This window comes from Aedes aegypti, chromosome 3 (assembly GCF_002204515.2).
Source record: "Aedes aegypti strain LVP_AGWG chromosome 3, AaegL5.0 Primary Assembly, whole genome shotgun sequence".
Lineage (NCBI taxonomy): Eukaryota > Metazoa > Arthropoda > Insecta > Diptera > Culicidae > Aedes > Aedes aegypti.
This window is the reverse complement of record NC_035109.1, coordinates 337,596,086-337,615,552: the sequence shown is the minus strand read 5'-3', so window position 1 is coordinate 337,615,552 and position 19,467 is coordinate 337,596,086. Positions and strand designations below refer to the sequence as shown.

Sequence of the window (19,467 nt, the reverse complement as noted above, 5' to 3'; positions counted from 1 at the left end):
CGGTTGAACGATATCATTGGATCCGCTTCGTAATACACGTCGATCCTGCGATTGAAGATACGCGATAACGCTGCAATTGTTTATTAGCCACCCCATTCATTAGTTTCCGCATTAGTTTGCGGCGAACTGGCCAATGGCGAAAAACTACTTTAATAAATATAAACAATAATGTAACTTTGGGATGATTGTACTTACGATTTGGCTTTTTGAATTCATGGCTTTCTCACAATTGGTAGACGAATCTCCAACTAATAGCGCGTCCTTTATTGCTAATTCAAAACCTTCCTACCTTCAATCTAAGTCATCTGGATCTCCATGGAACTGGTGGCTTTAGCCAACTCATTTTGCGCTAATTCCACCGAAGCCTGTCCGACGCACTGCCCCTTCTGCAGGTGCGTTTTCAGTATGCACTTGTACATGAAAGCCATACCGCAGTTGGGACAAATGTACGGCTTTTCCTGGGTGTGGATCCGCTGGTGCACCCGATTGGCTTCGTAGGACTTGAAACGCTTGCCGCACACTTTGCACTCGAATTTCCGCTCCCCGGAGTGGGCTGGAGCGTGCTTTTGCAGACTAGCTCTACAAGTGAGGAAATGAATCGAGATCGTGGGTCACGCAAATTCAACATTCTAAACTTACTTCGTGTAGAATCCCTTGTTGCACACCTCGCAGATGTACGTCGGATCCCCATGGGTGGCCATGTGAGCTGCCAAGGCGCTACTCGAGCGAAAGATAGCGGCGCACATGGTGCACATAATCTGCGGATCCTTACCGCAAAACAATTCGTGCCTTTGGCGAACGCTGGGCCGGAAGAACATTTTTGTGCAACCCTCTCGGCGGCAGGGCACCGTTCTTATTCCTGGAAAAACCTCCTTTAAATTTTATCGAGAATTTCAGGGCTGGTAGCGAAAAATGCTGCCAGAAACAGTTATTTAGGTGACCAGATCTGAGGAAATAATGATCAAATAATGACTTAGGTACCTAAGCAATTGCTCAGCCCTGAAATGAATTTTTAACACAAAACTTACCATTATGTTGGTTAACGTGATACATCAGCTGCTCCTGGCGATTGAACCTCTTCGGACACTGAGGACACGCCAGCGGTGGTGGATCTCGCGGTGGTCTGGTGCAGCTTGGTTTGTGCTCCCAGTAGACGGCTTCCGTTTCGTAAAACTTCTTACAACGGAAACAGTACTTCCTTGTACTGTCCTTAGGCTTCTTGTTCTGCCGCTTAGTGTGGCCTTCCTTCGACGATAAGTCCCCTGTTTCAGGGTATGATTTTTCAGATTCCCAATCAGAATAATTCTCGGTACGATCTTGCTTATCGTCCGTATCGTCAAGAAATTGAGAAACCTGATTTTCTTCAATCTCCTTTTCCTGAAAATCTACTCCCAGTCCTTCATTCCTTTGCTCCATATCCTGCGGATGTGACTCGGGATCTTCGACTTCTGTTTCTTCCGTGGACCCTTGGATCCATTTGAACTTTGTCTCCCCTTCCAGAACGGGCACCTCGTGCCTCTCAGTTTTAGCCAAGCTGGCTAAAAGCAGTTCCGGTCGGGTCAAAGCTATCAAACAGGATCTCTTGAACTCGTAGAACAGCTCGAATAGCTGCTTGCAACTATTGCAGCACCTAGGATGCTCCCGAGGAGATCCCCAGCGCCGTTCGCCCAAGACGAACACAATCCGTTTCCGCGAAATGATGCCTTGTCCTCCGGATTCCCGGAAGGGTTTTAAGCAGAACTGGCAGCGGGGATCATGCGGGTCTAACGGTGCCAGCTCGAAATGCTTCTGGTCAAACTCCTCTGGTTCATCATTGGCTGCCCCGATTGGGTCCAGTTCTTCCCCTTCCGTCGCCGGTTCCAGCGGCTCCACTTTGACTTCCGCTTCGAAAGAACTCACTTCGATTTCCCGTTCCGGTTCCTGTTTGACGCTGATGGTGATGATCGGTTCCAAAGGGATCGCAGTCCCTTCTGAAAGTTGATATGAGAATTACCGTAGGATCATATTAATTTTACGATACCAAAGTAACTTACCATTGTTTAAATCCGGGGTGTCTGCATTGGGCAGCTGATTGAGTGAAAAAGGATTTAGCAAAGCCTGGGCAGATTGGCGAGCCAGTTTTTTCGCTGCCTCCCTCATTTTTGCTGCTTTTGCTTTTTTGGACCTTGGCATGGTCGATTTTGTGGGTGTAGATTCAATTTATTGAACAAACTGTGACTTGTTCCGACAACTCTAATTTAAATTTGATATAGGTATTGTAAATCACTGCAACTTGGATAACACCGAGTCTTCATCTGTTCGATTACTGTACTGACTGCACAGCCCCTCCCCTATGCATATCAACAAAACATATAATCCACAAATAAAATCCACAGTCACAAGCATGCGTGCGTCATAACTTTTAGGGGAAAATGGGGTATCAGGGTGCACAAACTATAATTTTCAATAAAAATAATAAAATAAAATAAATAAATAACATTTTACATTTTCATCTTTTTAGGGGCAAATGGGATACGAGCAGTGATACCCCATTTTTATCTGTACCGAAAATCTATTTCATCTTTCGCATAATTCTCGCTTGACTTTTGATTTCGCTCTAAGAGAAATAGGTAGTCAAGTGTTAGCTTGTTTTTACTGAGCAAACGAATGGATTGTAATGTTGTTTAACAATGCTACGATAAAGCGAATATACATAAGTTATGCGGGATGCAACCCTTATGAAAATTCGCTACCAGAAATCGGGTTGAAATTCATCAATTTGCCCTATGAAACCGAAAAATCTATCCCCACCTTGGTTACTAATAGGTTGTTTATACCTTAACAGCTATTGAAAAACGTTAAGTTTGTTAAAGATCTACGAAAAGGATACAAGGTTGTTGGGTGCTGCCAAGGTTGAAATTGTACAATTTGCTGGAGAGGGATACGACGTATGGAAGTTCCGAGTAGAAATGCAGATGGCAGCTCACGAAGTCAAAGAGATGCTTACGAAGGATGCTCTCACGAATGAAGCTCATAGACAAGCTTTTCTGGTGGCCTACATTGCTGATTTGCATCTAGAAACGTGCGTGACAATTCATTTATTTAGTTAACATCTAAACTGATAACACTGAATCAACAATTTCACGCCACAATACTCGGTTCGTGGCCGTATCTCTACATCCTCGATTCTGCCCCACGCTCGCCAAATCTATACGCACTTGATCCGCCCACCTAGCTCGCTGCGCTCTACGCCTTCTTGTACCAACCGGATCCGAAGCGAACACCATCTTTGCAGAGTGGCTGTCCGGCATTCTTGCAACATGCCCTGCCCATCGTATCCTTCCAGCTTTGGCCACCTTCTGGATACTGGGTTCGCCGTAGAGTTGGGCGAGCTCGTGGTTCATCCGTCGCCGCCATACACCGATTTCCTGCACACCGCCAAAGTTTCATGCCCGTAGAAGACTACCGACCTTATGAGCGTTTTGTACATGATACATTTAGTGCAGGTGTGAATCTTTTTTGACCGCAGCTTCTTGTGGAAGCCATAGTAGACCCGACTTCCAATGATGATGCGCCTCCGTATTTTACGGCTAACGTTATTGTCAGCCGTCAGCAAGGATCCAAGGTAGACGAACTCGACGACTACCTCGAATGTATCCCCGTCTATCGTAACACTGCTACCTAGGCGAGCCCTGTTGCGCTTGGCCCCACCAGCTAGCATGTATTTTGTCTTGGCCGCATTCAGCACCAATCCAACCTTTGCTGCCTCGCGTTTCAGGCGGGTGTACAGATCTGCCAAAAGTTGATCGCTCAAAAGTTCTCACAATCTAACTTGTCGCCTTTCTTGTAGATGGAGCATATAATCCCTTCCTTCCAATCGTCCGGAAGCTTCATTGTCTGTTCTCTCAGCGCCATTCAGGTGTTCGTCGAAGTGCTGCTTCCACCTTTCAATCACCTCACGCTCGTCCGTAAAAATGCTCCCTTCCTTATCCCTGCACATCTCGGCTCCCGGCACGAAGCCGTTGCGGGATGCGTTGAGCTTCTGATAGAACATACGTGTTTCTTGAGACCGGCACAGCTGTTCCATCTCCTCGCACTCCGTCCCCTCCAAGCGGCGTTTTTTCTCCCGAAAGAGGCGGGTCTGCTGTTGCCGTTTCCATCTATAACGTTCCACGTTCTGCCGGGTCCCTCGCTGCAGCATGAACGCCCGCGCTGCATTCTTCTCCTCCAGAATCTGCCTACATTCATCGTCAAACCAATCGTTCCGTCAACTCCGTCCTACGTACCCGAAGATGCTCTCAGCTGCATCGTTGATGGCTGCTTTCACTGTTCTCCAGAAGTCCTCAAGAGGAGCTTCATCCAGCTCACCCTCTTCCGGTAAAGCAGCCTCGAGGTGCTGCGCGTACGCAGTTGCGACATCCGTTTGCTTAAGATGCTCTAGATCATACCGGGGAGGCCGGTACCGTACGATGTTGACGACGGAGAGTTTTGGGCGCAGTTTAACCATCACCAGATAAGGAAAGGCTGTGCTGGAAGTAGGTGCTACGAATGGTCATATTCTTGGAGGCGGCGAAATCAATTAAACGTAAGCCGTTTTCGTTCGTCAGCCGGTGGGCGCTGAACTTTTCAATAGTCGGTCTGAACTCCTCCTCCTGGCCAACCTGAGCGTTTAGATCCCCTATGATGATTTTGACGCCGTAGCTTGGGCAGCTATCGTACTCGCGTTCGAGCTGCGCGTAAAAAGCATCTTTGTCATCATCAGTGCTTCCTGAGTGAGGGCTGTGTACGTTTATTATGCTGAAGTTAAAGATCCGGTTTTTGAGCCTCAACTTGCACATTGTCTCATTGATCGGCCACCACCCGATCACGCCCCTCTGCATATCACCCATCACTATAAAAGCTGTTCCCAGCTCGTGTGTGTTGCCGCAGCAAACCGCCCCTTCCCTGTCAGCTTACGACCAAAGTTTCCACCGAGGATGATAGGGATAGGAGTTGCTGGGCAAAAGGGGTCACAAAGGGGTCTATTTTATTCCTGCAGGAACGCGAGGTACCAATGGTACGCCATGCCCAGCCATTTACCGTGCCAACAACGTGCGTGACAAGAATACTGCGAAAGAGATGTGGAGCTCCCTAGCGAATACGTTTGCGAAGAAGGGTTTTGCAATGCAAACCTATATTCGAAGATCCCTGGCAACGCTTAAGATGGAAGAAAGAACACCGCTAATGGACCATTTCAGTCGCTTCGATGAGTAGATCCGTATGTTAAAAGGAGCTGGAGCTATTATTTCGAAGTTTGATGCCATAAGTCAGTTGTTCATTTCACTGCCGTCGTCTTATGATGTTGTCACTACGGCTATGGAGAACCTTGGAGATGATCTGTTGAAATAGGACATTGCGAAGGCACGATTATTGGCTGAAGGTAGAAACAATCGGGAAGAGAGAACGGTTCAATCGTTAATTGTGTTTCGGATGGATCGGGAAGTGCGTTTGCAGCGAAGTCAGAGCAAAACAAGCAAAGAAGTAAGTTGCAAGGTGTTCTGGCAACACTGTTTCCGTGTAGACAAGTGTATTCGCAGGCTCAAATTCTGATCGTGTTTTTCAGAGTGAACTTCGAGAAGAAAATTAGTGAATTGTGGCGCAAAAGGCTCTTCTGTTTGCTTACGAGTGTACACGTAGGAAACCGAGCAAAAGTGTAATTTCCTTGAATTGTTTTTTGACAATAATGGAAAGTTAAAGGGCGTAGTAAACGGCCATCATGAATGACGACGATGAAGCTACAATAATTTTGTTGTAGATAAAATCGTCATTGCTTGTCTGGAAACTTCCATGAAATATTGCATGTGGGACGTAAATTAATAGACCATTTCCGTCAGATCTAACCCCCAGTTTTTGTATTTTGCTTCGAAAGACAATCATTTTTAATGAATATTAACGCTTTCAGATTTTGTTTATATGCACTCCTGATTTTCATACAAATTTTTGAAAACATGGATACCCACCACATTTTGAAAAATAATTCGAGATGCGGCACAGTTTGTTCAACCCTATGGGTATCAGCGTGGTGATTTTGCATCAGTTTTTCGATAACACCCCTGCATTGGGATGCTTGTTTACATTTGCAAACGTCAAATCAGGTGCGCGTTCAAACTGACCGTGATCCCGGTCAGGGCGCCCCAAACAGGAGCGCCACCGAAACTACTCTAACAAACGTTTTTAAACCAGGTTGGAACTGGCGCAACCCGTTCTGAATAATAGTTCCAACTCCAACCCGATTCAAGTCTTCCTTTAGGAAAATATTGCTGTGTGCGTTTGAAATGCAAATATCAAATGCGGGAACACCAAACGCGATAAGATTTTCCACAAGAAATGCGATGTCAAAGATACATTTTTCTTGCTAGGTCGGCGGTGATTTGTATGACCGTTGCTAGGTGTCCTTTGATTGTTTTGTGTTACCGCATTTGGAGGACGTTTAGTGAAGATTTGCACCTCAAAGGCAAACAGCAATATATTTTCCTCCGCAGATTCAAAATTCAAAACCACCCCCTAACAACAAATCTCTCATCCACCCAGCAGTTACGGTACCGCTAGTTCTATTAGAGGCTATTTTTACTATTCATGCCGACAAATGCCTTAATCTATCTGTTGGCTGTTGATCCGGAAGATTTCCGCCTTGAGGCAGCAGCAGCCGCGTAAGGAAATTTTGAGCGGCCGTTGCTGCCTCTAGGCGGAAATCTTCCGGCATATTCAATCCCTTCAATCCTCGTCGGCACAAAGCAGAGAGATCACTCATCTGTCGACTACAATCCTTGCGTTACAGAACCGTTCGCCGGGTGCGGTCATAACCGGCCGAAGCAGTGAAGGTGCCCGGATTAAAACGTATCATTCAGTGAATGGAATAAACCATTAATGTACAATATAACGTATTAGATACAATACAGCGTATTGTAATTGAATGTCGAGCAACATTATTCTTGTTTGGATATATAGTTCAAAAACAATATAATATATTGTAACAGAACCTTTTTTTTTTTTTTTTTTTTTTTTTTTTTTTTTTTTTTTTTTTTTTTTTTTTTTTTTTAAGGCGCTCCGTGCTTGTCACTCTCTCCTACTCCTACTCTCTCCTACTCTTTTACTCTCACACCGAGCAGGTAGGAGAGAGCTCTCCTATTAGTGAGGCTAGCTGCCTGCGAAGAGGGTCAGTTTGTCTCAGTCACCATCTGATACTGACGGAGGATGGATGTGCTCCCCAAAGCACGGTCCTCCGTGAGGCGTCTTCTGGTGGCTGGACGTTTTTTTTTGTGGAGGGGCTGGGAATCGAACCCATGACCTTCCGCTTATGAAGCGAAAGCGTAACCTCAAGACTACAGACCCCCCCAATAACAGAACATTGTATTGTTTTTAATTGGTTTTATACCTTACAATTTTGGTCAAATTCCTATTTTTGCGTAAAACAACTGTTGCTTTTTTCTATGTAGCTTTGCTCAAAGAAATAAACAAAACAAGTTCAGAAAGCAAGAAATGTTGGGTGAAAAATATTCAAAAAGTAAAAATAAGTAGTTTTTTAGAAGTCACTTGACATTAGCCGTAACGACGAATGCAACCATGATACAGTTCGTTGAATTGTTTTTGTATTGTACAACAATACACGAATTGCTAATCAAGACAATACATGAACATTATATCGTATTGTATTTTCAAAATTTTTGTATGAGAAAATATCTATATTTGTATTGTTACGATACTTAACCACCCATACATTATATTGCAAAAATCTCATAAACCGTACAGTGAACTGTTCAAAACAATATATTGTACTGTAATTGTATTGTCATTTTACATATACTGTATTGTATTTCCAATATATTGAATGGTACTGTTACAATACGTTATATTGTTTTTGTATTGTATTTTTTATTCGGGTGGTTTCCGCGGTGATTACGGAGACTTCAGGAGCCGTGAAGGAAGAAGGGAGCGAAACCGCAACGGAGCCCATTATGATGAATGAAAACATAAACAAAAATCATCTGGTCATGCCAGCTGATCGTAAATTCACCACAACGTGGTGGCAAAATTATAGGGGAAAAAGGGGTCTGCATTTTTTCGAGGTGAAACAAATTGTAGGGGACCGAGGGGTGAACTAACGTGCCGCAAGTTTTTCATTGTTTTCTAACAGTTAAAGGCCCCAAAACATATCGGTTCCTTAGGAAAGTTTGTTCAGTAAATTGACAGAAAGCATATAAGCCAATAAAAAAATTTCACGGAAATGGTCTATTGAACAATAAATATCACATGTTAAAAAAATATAATATTGACTTCGCAGCACCAAACCGTAATCGCGCCTGCTCATGAGGTGCGAACTTTTCTAGATGCGAAGCTAATGTCAAAGTCGAAACAATGGCCCTGCGGCTGTGAACACTCCGGGCGGCTTTCACGAATGTAAATAAACGGCTTAACAGATCTCTTACACACTATGTCAATAATGAAGAAAATAAAAGAAATGTTGTGCAACTTTAGATAATTACGTTTCAGAAGTATGAATTTCACTTCAAAAGGGTTGCATTTTCATCAATTATTATTCGTAGGTCTCTTGTCTGCCTGAAAATACGAATCAGTGATGTGAATTCCCAACTATTCAGCTGTTTGTGGTATTAGAAATTAGCAACGTTTTTATACTATGTAGTGAGTAATTTTCTTTCAACGTGCAATTAAGCTCGCAGCTTCCAAACTGAGCTGCGATCGCACTTTGGATTATGGCAAAAAATACAATACATGACATTGTTATACGTAACATAATTTACTCTGATACATAATTCAACTTAAGGAACAATTTATGTGCATTACTACTGAATTCGATTATTCAATAATTTATCTGTTTATATATTTGTCATTATTATTATTCTTGTTGATTTTATTTTTATTATATTTTATTATTATTCTTATTTATTTCCTTTTAAAATTTTCTGACCATAAATGGATTAATATTCCTGTTTTGTTACAATATCGCTATTCTCAAAAGATTTCCATTCATTCACCCTATATCCTGTTCTGACACCATGACGGATTCTTCCAAAAACGCAGAAAACTCAGGTAATCTGCGTGGGATTGAACATTGGACACAAAAGTGACCGACGGTATCGTAGAAGCTGGAGAACAACTTCTTTCGAGCGACTCCGCTACAGAAGTTCAATCATGTTCCTCGTCCATTCTAAATTTTCCAAAACATGATGACCCGATTGATACACGGGAAAAAATTCTGTGGTAATAATTACTATTGTAGCTGACTACGCCCATTCTTGAAACTACCATGGAATTTTAGACCAATTTACTATGTTTACGGTACATCCCACCATATAACTGGTACATTTGACAGAAATAATTTACAACAATCTAATTTCGACTACAAACATGGTAAAATCAAGCGCATTTCTGGTCTGCTGAAAATTGCCGGTGCGAGCGCTTAAGTTAACCCCCTAAAATAGTAGTTCTTACCGCACAATTTTTTTGCGTGTAGTGACAATGATGAAAATGGTATCAATGGTATCAATTATATGCCCTCCTGATTTTCTTACAAATTTTTGAAAACATGGATACTCACCACATTTTGAAAAATAATTCGAGATGCGGCACAGTTTGTTCAACCCTATGGGTATACATCGTGGTAAATTTGGATCACACCCCTGCATTGGGATGCTTATTTACATTAAGAAACGTCAAATCAGGTCCGCGCTCGGATTGACTGCGAGATCCCGGTCAGGGCGCCCCCAGACAGGAGCGCCACCGAAACTAATCTCAAATAACTTAGTTTGCAGATCTCAGCTTAGAATTCTCACCGGCCGGATCACAATTTTTCTGAAAACTTTGGAATAATATGGAAAACAAGCAATTGTAGAACTTTCAGTATGAATTTTTCCACCCTTTATACAAAGTTATAGCCTTGTAAATCGTTTCCCAGCGGGAAATTATAATGTTTCCCTCCACAGATTCGAAATTAAAAAAATTTCATTATGAATGACTTTAGGTATCATAATTTATGCTACTCATGCTGACAAATACCTGACCAAACTGTAGGCTGATGGTCCGGAAGATTTGCGCCTTGAGGCAGCAGCAGCCACATTTTGCGCTGCTGCTGCTGTCTCAAATCGAAAATCTTCCGGATCATTCGTTCTCGTTGACATGAAACAGAAAGATATCAGGCATCTGTTCTGTTTGAGTAGCACACTCCTTGCGTAGATTAACAGCAGCCACAATGTAGAAGTCGGCATGTATCGTGCCCCGGGTGCGGGAGAAGATGGAAAATAATTCTGGCGACGTTGACGGTCATAAAACGATGCTTTAGAGTCCGTAAAGGCTGTTTCCGCGGAGATTTCTGTGACCCGGTAGCGAAACCTGCGAAGCCCATTATGATGAATGTAAATATAAACAAAAATCATCTGTAATGCCAGCTGATCAAAAACTCACCACAACGTGATGGTAAAATCATAGGGTAAAAAGGGGTCTGCGTTTTTTCGAGGTGAAATAAATTGTAGGGGACCGAGGGGAGAACTAACGTGCCGCCAGTTTTTCATTGTTTTCTAATAGTTAGAGGCTTCAAAACACATTGGTTCCTTAGAAAAGTTTGTTCAGTAAAATAACAGGAAGCATATGGGCCAATAAAAAAATTTGACGGAAATGGTCTATTATCCTGTTGAACCTAGTATTGCAGATAAGATTGGTACCGAACAACCTCGAAGCAAGAATGGTTCAAACATAAAATGGCGCAAAAATCTCTCAAAAGGTCAAATGAACAAAATGAAGAAATGCATTGAATCCGGGCTGACAAAGCTAGAGGCTCGGAAACAAGTCTTTTCAATTGATGTTCCTCACACTTCTAGTAGAAATTGCGCTTGTACTGTCACAAGAACAAAAAGATGAACTGAAGAAAAAATCGTGTATTGAATGGATTCTGGGCTCGGGAGCAAATCATCACATATGCCATATGTGCCATATGGCATCAAATGAAGACTCGCTCGCCCTAAAAGCCATTGGTAGTTGACTTTACTTTTGCTGGCTCTACGTCCTTTAAGACATGACCTGCGCCACAATGTTACGCCAACTAACTCGGTCCATGGCTGCTAACCTCCAATTTCTCGACCGCCCCACACTTCCCAAGATCCTGCTCCACTTGTTCAAACCACCTAGCTCGTTGCGCTCCCCTTCGTCTTGTACCGGCCGGATTTGAGGTGAACACTATTTTTGCGGGATTGTTGTCCGGCATTCTCACAACGTGTCCCGCCCAGCTTTGGCGACTTTCTGCATACTGGGTACACCGTAGAGTTGCGCAAGCTCAGGGCTGCAAAGCAAGACCACGCTGGCCAGGGTTCGATTCTCGGCATTCACGAAACGGTGACGTGAAACAAGACATAACACTCGATTCCCGGTCCGGTTCAGGAAATTTTCTCAATTTCCGTTGGCATAGACTATCATAGTACCTGCCACACAATGATACGAATGCGAAAATGGTAAATTGACATAGAAACCTCTCAGTGAAACAAATGTGCTTATTGAATACTAATCTGAATTGGTGTGAGACACCTTATATAAACTATCGAAGAATCCATAAAGATTTCACTTAGGAAATTACTCAAGAAATGCTTGGAAAAACTGTAAGAGAAATTTCTGGATAAAATGCTGCAGAAATACCTAGGGAAATTTGTTAAGGCACTTCATGAGAAATTCTTTGTCGATTCACAGATTCAGCCTCAACTCGATTCAGCTTCGACCGAATTACTTTCTTAGCGATTCCCCTTGAAAAATCGCTGGAGAAATTTTTGGACTATGGTGATTGAAAGGTGGAAACAACGATACGACGAACACGTGAATATTACATTGGAGGACTTAAGCATCGAAAATAGGTACTACAATAACGAAGAAACTGCAATGATAGATCTTGGTTTTGTACTTGCAAGGATTCTTCAACGTATTTAAAAACTACTTTCTATCATTACGATACAACTAAATTCAGTATTCAAAGAGTATGCTTTACCTTACCATACACCTCGCATGCTTCCCCGCGCTCAATAGCCACCGCCCGCCATCTCCAGAGCCCTGGATGCTTGCATCAGCTCCTTCTGGGGCGAATCGACCACTTCATGGCCCCTCTCCAAGTGCGTCTTGAGCAAACAGTTGTAGGTAAAAGCCATCCCACAGATGTGACAAATGTACGGCTTCTCCTGGGTGTGGATCCGCTGGTGAACCCGATTGGCTTCGTGAGATTTGAACCGCTTGCCGCAGACTTTGCACTGGAATCGGCGTTCCTCCGAGTGGACGGACATGTGCTTCTTGAGCTTGGCCCTACGGGAAGATGATAATGATATAGAGAAGCATGCTAAGAAGATGAGTTCAAAAGATCTCACCTCGTGTGGAAAGCCTTGTTGCACACTTCACATACGACCGTGGGTTCCCCGTGGGAAGGCATGTGCGCCCTGAGGGCACCCTTCGAACGGAAGATGGCACCACAAATGCTGCAGATCACCTGCACATCCTGGCCGCAGTGCTGTTCGTGGTTGTGCCGATTGTTGGTATCGAAGAACATCTTGGTACAGCCTTCTCGCCGACAGGGAACCGTTCGTACTCCTGGAATCGATCGAGAAGTGCAGAGTTTGTAGCAGGTATGTTTACTCATGTAAAAGTTTCTAATTTTAATGAAAGGTCTCCAAGGTCTCGATTTTAACGAAAATGGTCTCTAACGTCACTTGTATTTCTATATTCTTACCATTATGCTTGTTCATATGATACATCAGCTTATCGGGACGCGTAAACCTTCTCGCACACAAGGAACATTCCAAAGGGGGCGGATCTCTGGCCGGTTTGGTGCACGTTGGTTTGTGCTCCAGATAGAGGGCTTCCGTTTCGTAGAACTCTTTGCACCGGTAGCAATATTTGCGTCGCTTTTTCGGTTGGTTGGTGTTCTCTTCGCTTTCGTTAGGTGCAATCTCTTCTGTGGTGGACTGATCCGTCATCGTTCCGTCTACATCGTCCGGAGGATCAGGATTTACCTGTTCGTCATCAACTTCAACGTCCGAGTTATCGTTCGAACTCGGAGGCAAAGCAGGGGGAGATTCAGGCTTCGGCTGTTTCCTTTTCTTCATCCGAACATTCTTGGGTCTCAAATCGATCACCTCGGTCGATACTTCTTTTTTAGTGCAGCTTAGCAGAAACAGAGGCCGGGCCAAAGCGGCCAGGCAGGACCTCTTAAAGTCGTAGAACAGATCAAACATTTTCTTGCAATCCTTGCAGCAGTCCAGATGCTGATGAGTCGGGCCCCATTTCCGAACGCCCAGCACGAAAGCAATCCTCTTCCGGGTGATAACTCCTCTCCCGACGCTTTCCCGGAACTGCTTCAGACAAAACTGGCAAGTTATGTCGGTGGGTGGTTCTGGTTCTGCCAAAGTGATCGCCGGAAGATCATCCAGTGGCTTCCGGTCTTCAGCGTAATCCAACTGCAACTCACCGATCGGATCGGGTTCCGTCTCCGTCGGTTCCAACACTTCAACTTTGATTTCTTCCTCCAGGTGTTCCGGAGCGAAAGGATTCGCGTCCAGTTCCAACAGTTCCTGCTTGACGTGTATGTCCACGGTCGGTTCCGTTGGGATCGGTTCTTCCTCTGGAATGAGATATAATTGATTATTTCAATTCTTGCTATATAGTGAAAAGTTGAAATTACCTTCCGGGGGCAGTTTGATCCACGGTCCGGAACCTGCGGGTTGTCCGAACGGATTTGGCAAAACCTGACCTGTTAGGCATGCAAGTTTTCTCATTGCATACCGATTCTTGGCTGCTTGCCGTTTTTTACTCACTCGCGGCATTTCTGTCTATAATGCAGCAATCAATCGGTGTTATTAAATAAAAACTTAGAAACTAATGAAAAAGTTTTGTAAAACAGAAGAGCTCCATGTAAATATAAAACATAAGTTCCACATATTTGATTGCTGATAGGCCTTTTCATGTGACAGATCCGTCTATGCATTTGTTTACATCGGTGAAGGACCGGTGCTAACACAGGCCTGTCATTTTCATAGAAGAAATCTCGCGTAACTTTTCAAAACGTCCTAAGTAACAAATGTAAACAAATCGAGATTATCGTTGCAAATCATTTGCGTTGCACCACTTAGCAGCACACTAGAACACTCGTTCTGATATATTAACAACAAATTAATCTATTAAAAGTTTAATAAAATGACCAATGTTCAAAACTGCATCGCTTTTAATCAATTGTTACATTGGACCTTTGATCAGAGAACCAACCACATGTCCTATGTAACATTTATGAATAAACACGATTCTAATGTTACATTGGACATTCCTAAATAAAGCTTTGGAACGGAGTTTACAAGGTAGAATGATTTGTAGAAGCGTGTCTGAGACACTACTTAGATGTATAGAATGCCATAATAACTGCTTCTCAATCATTTCAGTCGATATTTTCAGAGTCACACTGCCTCGCAACATTGAAAACGCTCAAGTGACAAAAAGAGAATGAGTTACACAAAACTGTATTTTGGTCTTTTTGACAAACCATGTTTTACCGTTTCGCTGGATTGGATCAGCTGCAACTTCTCTTTTCATATTATTAGCGCATTGCGTGCATATAGGGGAATGATATTGAGCACAAGATTGAGCATCATGATGTCATTGTATCAATCTGATTAAGATGCATGGTCAATTAAGCATATAAATATGCTTCCCGGCAGCAACACGAGCAACGTACATGCGCGACTTGCTCACACATATTTGCAGAGCGATCAATCACCGAAGAGAGGAGAAGCTGTATGTATTTGTTAGGCGTGGGCTCCTTTCTCGAGTTCCTACAACAAGATGGACGGCGTCGTCATCGTCATCATTCCCCACCGCAATTTCTTGTTTCAACCGACGGCTGGTGCTGATTGCAACACAGCCGTCACCATCACCACGTCATGCAGTGGGAAACTCACACATGATCATGTGGGCGAAACCGTCATAAAAACGGGGGGAAAATTGAGGGAGAATCAGTGAGAGAGCAAAATGTCCTACATACAGCTCAACGTTTCCCCTCCTTCTGTTGTTACATCGGACACATAGACGGACGGGAAGAAGTGACGTCAGTGACGTCGTGGGATTGAATGAATCAAAACAAAGCACAGCTGGTGTCTCCGATTAGCACACCGCAACAAAATGTCGATATTTTCAGAGTCGCTCTGCCTCGCAATATTGAATATGCTAAATAAAAAAAAGAGAACGAGGTACACAAAACTGTATTTTGGTCTTTTTGCCAAATCATGTTTTAGGCTTAGGGCCCATTCACAAATTTCATAACGCTAGAGGGGGTGGGTGGGTGTCCTAGCGATGTTACGGCCCATACAAAAACTGAATAACATTCATACAAAAAGCGTTACTAGGCGGTGGGTGGGTGCCCAAAATGGCCAATTTCAGCGTTATGAAATAAATGAATGAACCCTTAAACTGCATTGGATCAGCATTCGCTCAGCTGCCAGTTCTCTTTTCATGTTATCAGCGTATTGAGTGCATGTAGGGAAATGATATTGAGCATCATGATCTTATTGTATCAATCCGATTCAGATTCATGGTCGATGAAGCATATACATATGCTTCACGGCAGCAACACGAGCAACGTGCATGCGCGACTTGCGCACATATATTTGCAGAGCAATCATTCACCGAAGAGCGGAGAAGCTGTATGTATTTGTTTGGCATTGGTTTCCTACAACACAATCGACGGCGCCGTCATCGTCATCATTTCCCACCGCTATTTCTTGTTTGCGCCGACGGCTGGTGCCGAATGCAACACAGTCGTCACCACCCGTCGTGCAGTGGGTAACTCACACACGAACAAGTGTGGGCGAAACCAGCATTGAAACGGGGGGAAGATTGAGAGAGGAACAGCGAGAAAGCAAAAAGTCCCAAATACAGCTCAACGTTTCCCCTCCTTCTGTTGTTACATAGGTCACATAGACGGAGGGGAAAAAGTGACGGCGTGGCATTGAATGAATCAAATTGTTGTTGTTTGTGAGAGACTTTAAACCGAAGGTCATTCGTCCCTTCTTCAAATGAATCAAAACAAAGCACAGCTGGTGCCTGCGATTATCACACCGCAACAAAATGAGCAGTTCATCTTGAATGTTGAAGCAGTTCAACGCACGTGGATACAAAATGAAATAAAACATGCTTGCTTTGTACTCAAATCAAAATGTTCGATGTACTATAACTGAAAAAAAAAAATGACCAATGTGATGAATGTCCAATGTAACAATTGTTGAAACAGAACGACCTATGTGATTTATCCTATGTACATATTTTTGGTCAAAACGTCCTATTTGATGTTTTTATAGATTTCAGTGTAATTTCCAAATAAATTGACAAAATTTCATTTCTTACGTTGAACTCTATTACACTGCTTCCCTCTACAAGCAACACAGTGGGGAAAAATTGTTTCATTTTGATACAGTTTCAAAATATATTTTCACAACCTTCAAGCTCGATTTACTCGAAATGTGTGAATTGTTAGATAGGCCGTTTTGAAAAGTTACGCGAGAAATGTCAAAGTGCTTCCCGATCAGCTGATTTGAGACGTCATGTGAATAGGCCTATAGGGAAAGCGGATGCCTCTCTCTCTTATTCTGCAGAGAATTTTGATCCTTTAGGATATACAAATTTTGTCAATTCTCCAGGGTTGAAGCATCGTTAAGCATCAACCCAGCAGTCAAAATGACATTTAGTGTAAAAATTCACAGCAAAATGATAGAGAGGCAGCTAGGCATAAAACAATGCAAAAGCTATGAAGATGAGGTGCCGAACGGCACTGGTGGACCCCTCGAATAAGTTCCACACTGCCTTAAATAATATCGGTAAAGTAGAGAAAGCATTCCATCAGTCATCTCGATTTCGCAGCCAAACAGCTGAGCGGGTGCTTTCACTGAACAAACAAAACAAAATTAGTTGTGTTGCATCTTTCTATCCTCCCCATGCAAAAATTGCGTTCGTTTGCAAAATCACTAGAGTTTTATATCGTTGCGTTGGTTTGCGGTTTCCGTTTCAAAGTGTGTTATCACTTATCAGTGCGGTAAGAGTGATTGAAGGAATGCTGCTTGAGTGAATATCCAATTTTAATCGGTCCAGTGTTTCAGTCGGTTGTGTTTCGGATCCAAAGTTTGTCGTTGAATATTTTGTGTATAAAGTGAATCGTCCTTGGAATCAACCCCCCCCCATTTGCATCGTCAAAAGGTGAGTCATTGTCCCCATTTCTTTTCAAGAGATTCATAGTTTTCTTTTGGGGGGATCACAGTATAACGTTTATTGGTTGTTTTACAATCTTCTACGCCGTTTCGGTTCACTCACTGGGCGGCACTGCCGTATGTATCCTGAGGCCGTGCATGTCTTTGATTTCGCTTTTTAGGGTTTCCGTTATCAGCCGGTGTTGCTTCACTGTAGACAGCCCCTTGAACTCGATGGCCTCTACGTAGATTTCGTACATTGAGCCACAGCCACCGGAGATATCGTTCACCATCACGCTTTTGGCCTGTTGGTTAAACAATAACGATTAGGATAACAGGGCTGGTATAATAGTACTTTTAGTGACTCAGAATTTTGTATGCTGATTTTTGACCTAAATTATTTTAATTTTGAGATCAGGTAATAGTTTGTTTTCATACTCTAAGATAAGGGAAGCTTATCAACATCATAGTTTATTTCTTCATCAGATCCCTCAGTAATCCGTTTTGTAAAAATAGTGATCGAGTCACAGAAAAGGGACTCGCTACCCGCCCTGGGACAATTTTGCAATGTAGGTTAATTTGAAGATAGTACTAAATTAAACTGATAATGATTGAATCAATACAGACAAGGTACAATATTTCAACAACATACCTGCGGAAATTTGTTCTGAAGTGTTTTTCGGAGGGCATCTTCTGAATTTTTGGCTGCTCCGTTTGTTCCTGACCAAACTCGACTCAAGATCTGAAAAATTACCAAAACCATTTAAATTTTACTGCGACTCTCCATTTCGACCACAGCAAGCCTGACAGATGAAAACAATGTAAACATAACCCCCAAACCCGGAAAATCCTCTTGATACGGATTTTTACTCACCGAAATGTATCGCTTCCCGGCAAGCCGCATCATTTGACCGCTCATTATGACTAAAATTTAACCTTAACACTATCAATTTGAAGAACAACAGATAATTTGCACTTTTTTCCGGAGCAGAAACGATGCTGCGAGCAGCATAAAAATGTTGTGGAACTTGCGGCGCCGGACCGACGATTGTTATGAAACAGATCTTTGCTTTGGGTTGATGTTTCGCCTACTTTACCGACCCACCCCTTCCGCGAAATGTTGCTTCACGGATTTGCCCTTTTGGAACAAAGGGGGGGGGGACTGCAAAGCTTTTAAAAGCTTGCCTTACTGTCTTGCGAGCCGGAAGCTTAATTGCGAACAGTGGAACGGTAATTGAAAAATGCGGTCATAAAATCATAATATTTTTTTTGCAATTTCTCATCGTAATAGGCTGATTTTCATCACGCCAATCTGTCATGAAACGGCCTACTTTCCTGCACTGAAGTATGCAGTGCGGGAGTAGTCATTACGCAACTGAAACCAGTGCTGTAATGATTCATTACGCAACGCTTTCTCATTACGCAACTGTTTTGAGTTGCGTAATGAATCATTACCCAACCATTTTTCAGAAATTGTAAAATGATGGTGAATGCATTCCGATATTATTTCTGATACCCTCAAGTGGTCTTCAACGAAATTGCAAAAAATGTTGTACGTAACTCGTTGCAGAACTCGATTTTTACAGCACTCGTCGTAATTATCCTACTCGGCAAGCCTCGTAGGATAAATTTACGACTCGTGCTGTAAAAATCATCATTCTGCAACTTGTTCCGTAAACTACTATTTTGTTATTCCGTTGCAAATCAATCAAATTTTCACTGACAATTTGCTCTACATAATGGCCTGCTTTTCCTACCAAAATAAAAACAATGCTGAAAAGTGCTACTTTTCAGCACTGTTTTCGGTGCTGAAAAGTAGCACTTTTCAGTATTGTTTGAGAGGCATCAGCCAAATATTCCAGTCTATTCTGCCATAGCATCTGACTCTATAGCTGATGCGCGATACAGATGCAAGACTGGTGATACTGTCGGCGCGATAAAAAGTTAGAATCGGTTTCTCACCAATGTTGGAATTTTATCAGAATCTATGCGAGATACCCAACTTCGGAAGTGGTGCATTCAATTCGCATTTGGATATACACTAATGCACCCTACTTCTGATGCAGGGTATCTTGCACGGATAACGAGAAAAATCCATTACCGGTGAACTGCATTTTCTATCGGTTGACTGACAATACTGGTTTGGGATCGTTCAGAATTCGTAGAGGTGGCAGCAGAATCCGCTACGGTACGCGTCGTCTTACCTGTTCTGTCCACCAATAGGGAATATAGGTCTGTGAAC

At 42.9% G+C, this 19,467-nt stretch overlaps 4 protein-coding genes across 5 annotated transcripts in view; 1 reads left to right on the top strand and 3 right to left on the bottom strand.

Moving 5' to 3' along the window:
• Positions 1-243: 243 nt before the first annotated feature.
• Positions 244-2,340, bottom strand: LOC110673992 (zinc finger and SCAN domain-containing protein 31-like). The gene is made up of 4 exons (XM_001661988.2): positions 2,034-2,340; positions 1,029-1,970; positions 640-859; positions 244-579 (listed from the first exon to the last, which is right to left on the bottom strand). Exons 1-4 carry the CDS (start codon positions 2,170-2,172, stop codon positions 297-299), a joined length of 1,584 nt encoding a protein of 527 aa, XP_001662038.2. The 5' UTR covers positions 2,173-2,340; the 3' UTR covers positions 244-296.
• A 9,616-nt stretch (positions 2,341-11,956) lies between these two features.
• On the bottom strand, positions 11,957-13,937 carry LOC5571199 (zinc finger protein 350). The gene is made up of 4 exons (XM_001659529.2): positions 13,682-13,937; positions 12,731-13,621; positions 12,372-12,591; positions 11,957-12,309 (listed from the first exon to the last, which is right to left on the bottom strand). Exons 1-4 carry the CDS (start codon positions 13,821-13,823, stop codon positions 12,033-12,035), a joined length of 1,530 nt encoding a protein of 509 aa, XP_001659579.2. The 5' UTR covers positions 13,824-13,937; the 3' UTR covers positions 11,957-12,032.
• A 2,971-nt stretch (positions 13,938-16,908) lies between these two features.
• The window catches only part of LOC5571208 (xaa-Pro dipeptidase), a 365,701-nt gene continuing 363,142 nt past the window's right edge, over positions 16,909-19,467 (top strand). For both annotated transcript variants that reach the window (XM_001659532.2, XM_021852482.1), the window contains exon 1: positions 16,909-17,235. The gene's annotated coding sequence lies outside the window, so the exon portion shown is untranslated. The remainder of the gene's footprint in view (positions 17,236-19,467) is intronic.
• On the bottom strand, positions 17,280-18,297 carry LOC5571200 (bolA-like protein 3). The gene is made up of 3 exons (XM_001659531.2): positions 18,100-18,297; positions 17,878-17,967; positions 17,280-17,530 (listed from the first exon to the last, which is right to left on the bottom strand). Exons 1-3 carry the CDS (start codon positions 18,142-18,144, stop codon positions 17,342-17,344), a joined length of 324 nt encoding a protein of 107 aa, XP_001659581.1. The 5' UTR covers positions 18,145-18,297; the 3' UTR covers positions 17,280-17,341.

What these genes read in the sequence shown, in the direction of transcription:
- LOC110673992 (XM_001661988.2), bottom strand. Translation starts at nt 2,172, where the DNA reads ATGCCAAGGTCCAAAAAAGCAAAAGCAGCAAAAATGAGGGAGGCAGCG. An exon ending in CACCCCGGATTTAAACAATG is followed by an intron (nt 1,971 to 2,033) that starts GTAAGTTACTTT and finishes ATCAACTTTCAG; the next exon opens with AAGGGACTGCGATCCCTTTG. An exon ending in TCACGTTAACCAACATAATG is followed by an intron (nt 860 to 1,028) that starts GTAAGTTTTGTG and finishes AGGTTTTTCCAG; the next exon opens with GAATAAGAACGGTGCCCTGC.
- LOC5571199 (XM_001659529.2), bottom strand. Translation starts at nt 13,823, where the DNA reads ATGCCGCGAGTGAGTAAAAAACGGCAAGCAGCCAAGAATCGGTATGCA. An exon ending in TCATATGAACAAGCATAATG is followed by an intron (nt 12,592 to 12,730) that starts GTAAGAATATAG and finishes GATCGATTCCAG; the next exon opens with GAGTACGAACGGTTCCCTGT. An exon ending in AACAAGGCTTTCCACACGAG is followed by an intron (nt 12,310 to 12,371) that starts GTGAGATCTTTT and finishes ATCTTCCCGTAG; the next exon opens with GGCCAAGCTCAAGAAGCACA.
- LOC5571200 (XM_001659531.2), bottom strand. Translation starts at nt 18,144, where the DNA reads ATGAGCGGTCAAATGATGCGGCTTGCCGGGAAGCGATACATTTCG. An exon ending in CCGGGAAGCGATACATTTCG is followed by an intron (nt 17,968 to 18,099) that starts GTGAGTAAAAAT and finishes GTAATTTTTCAG; the next exon opens with ATCTTGAGTCGAGTTTGGTC. An exon ending in TTCAGAACAAATTTCCGCAG is followed by an intron (nt 17,531 to 17,877) that starts GTATGTTGTTGA and finishes TTTAACCAACAG; the next exon opens with GCCAAAAGCGTGATGGTGAA.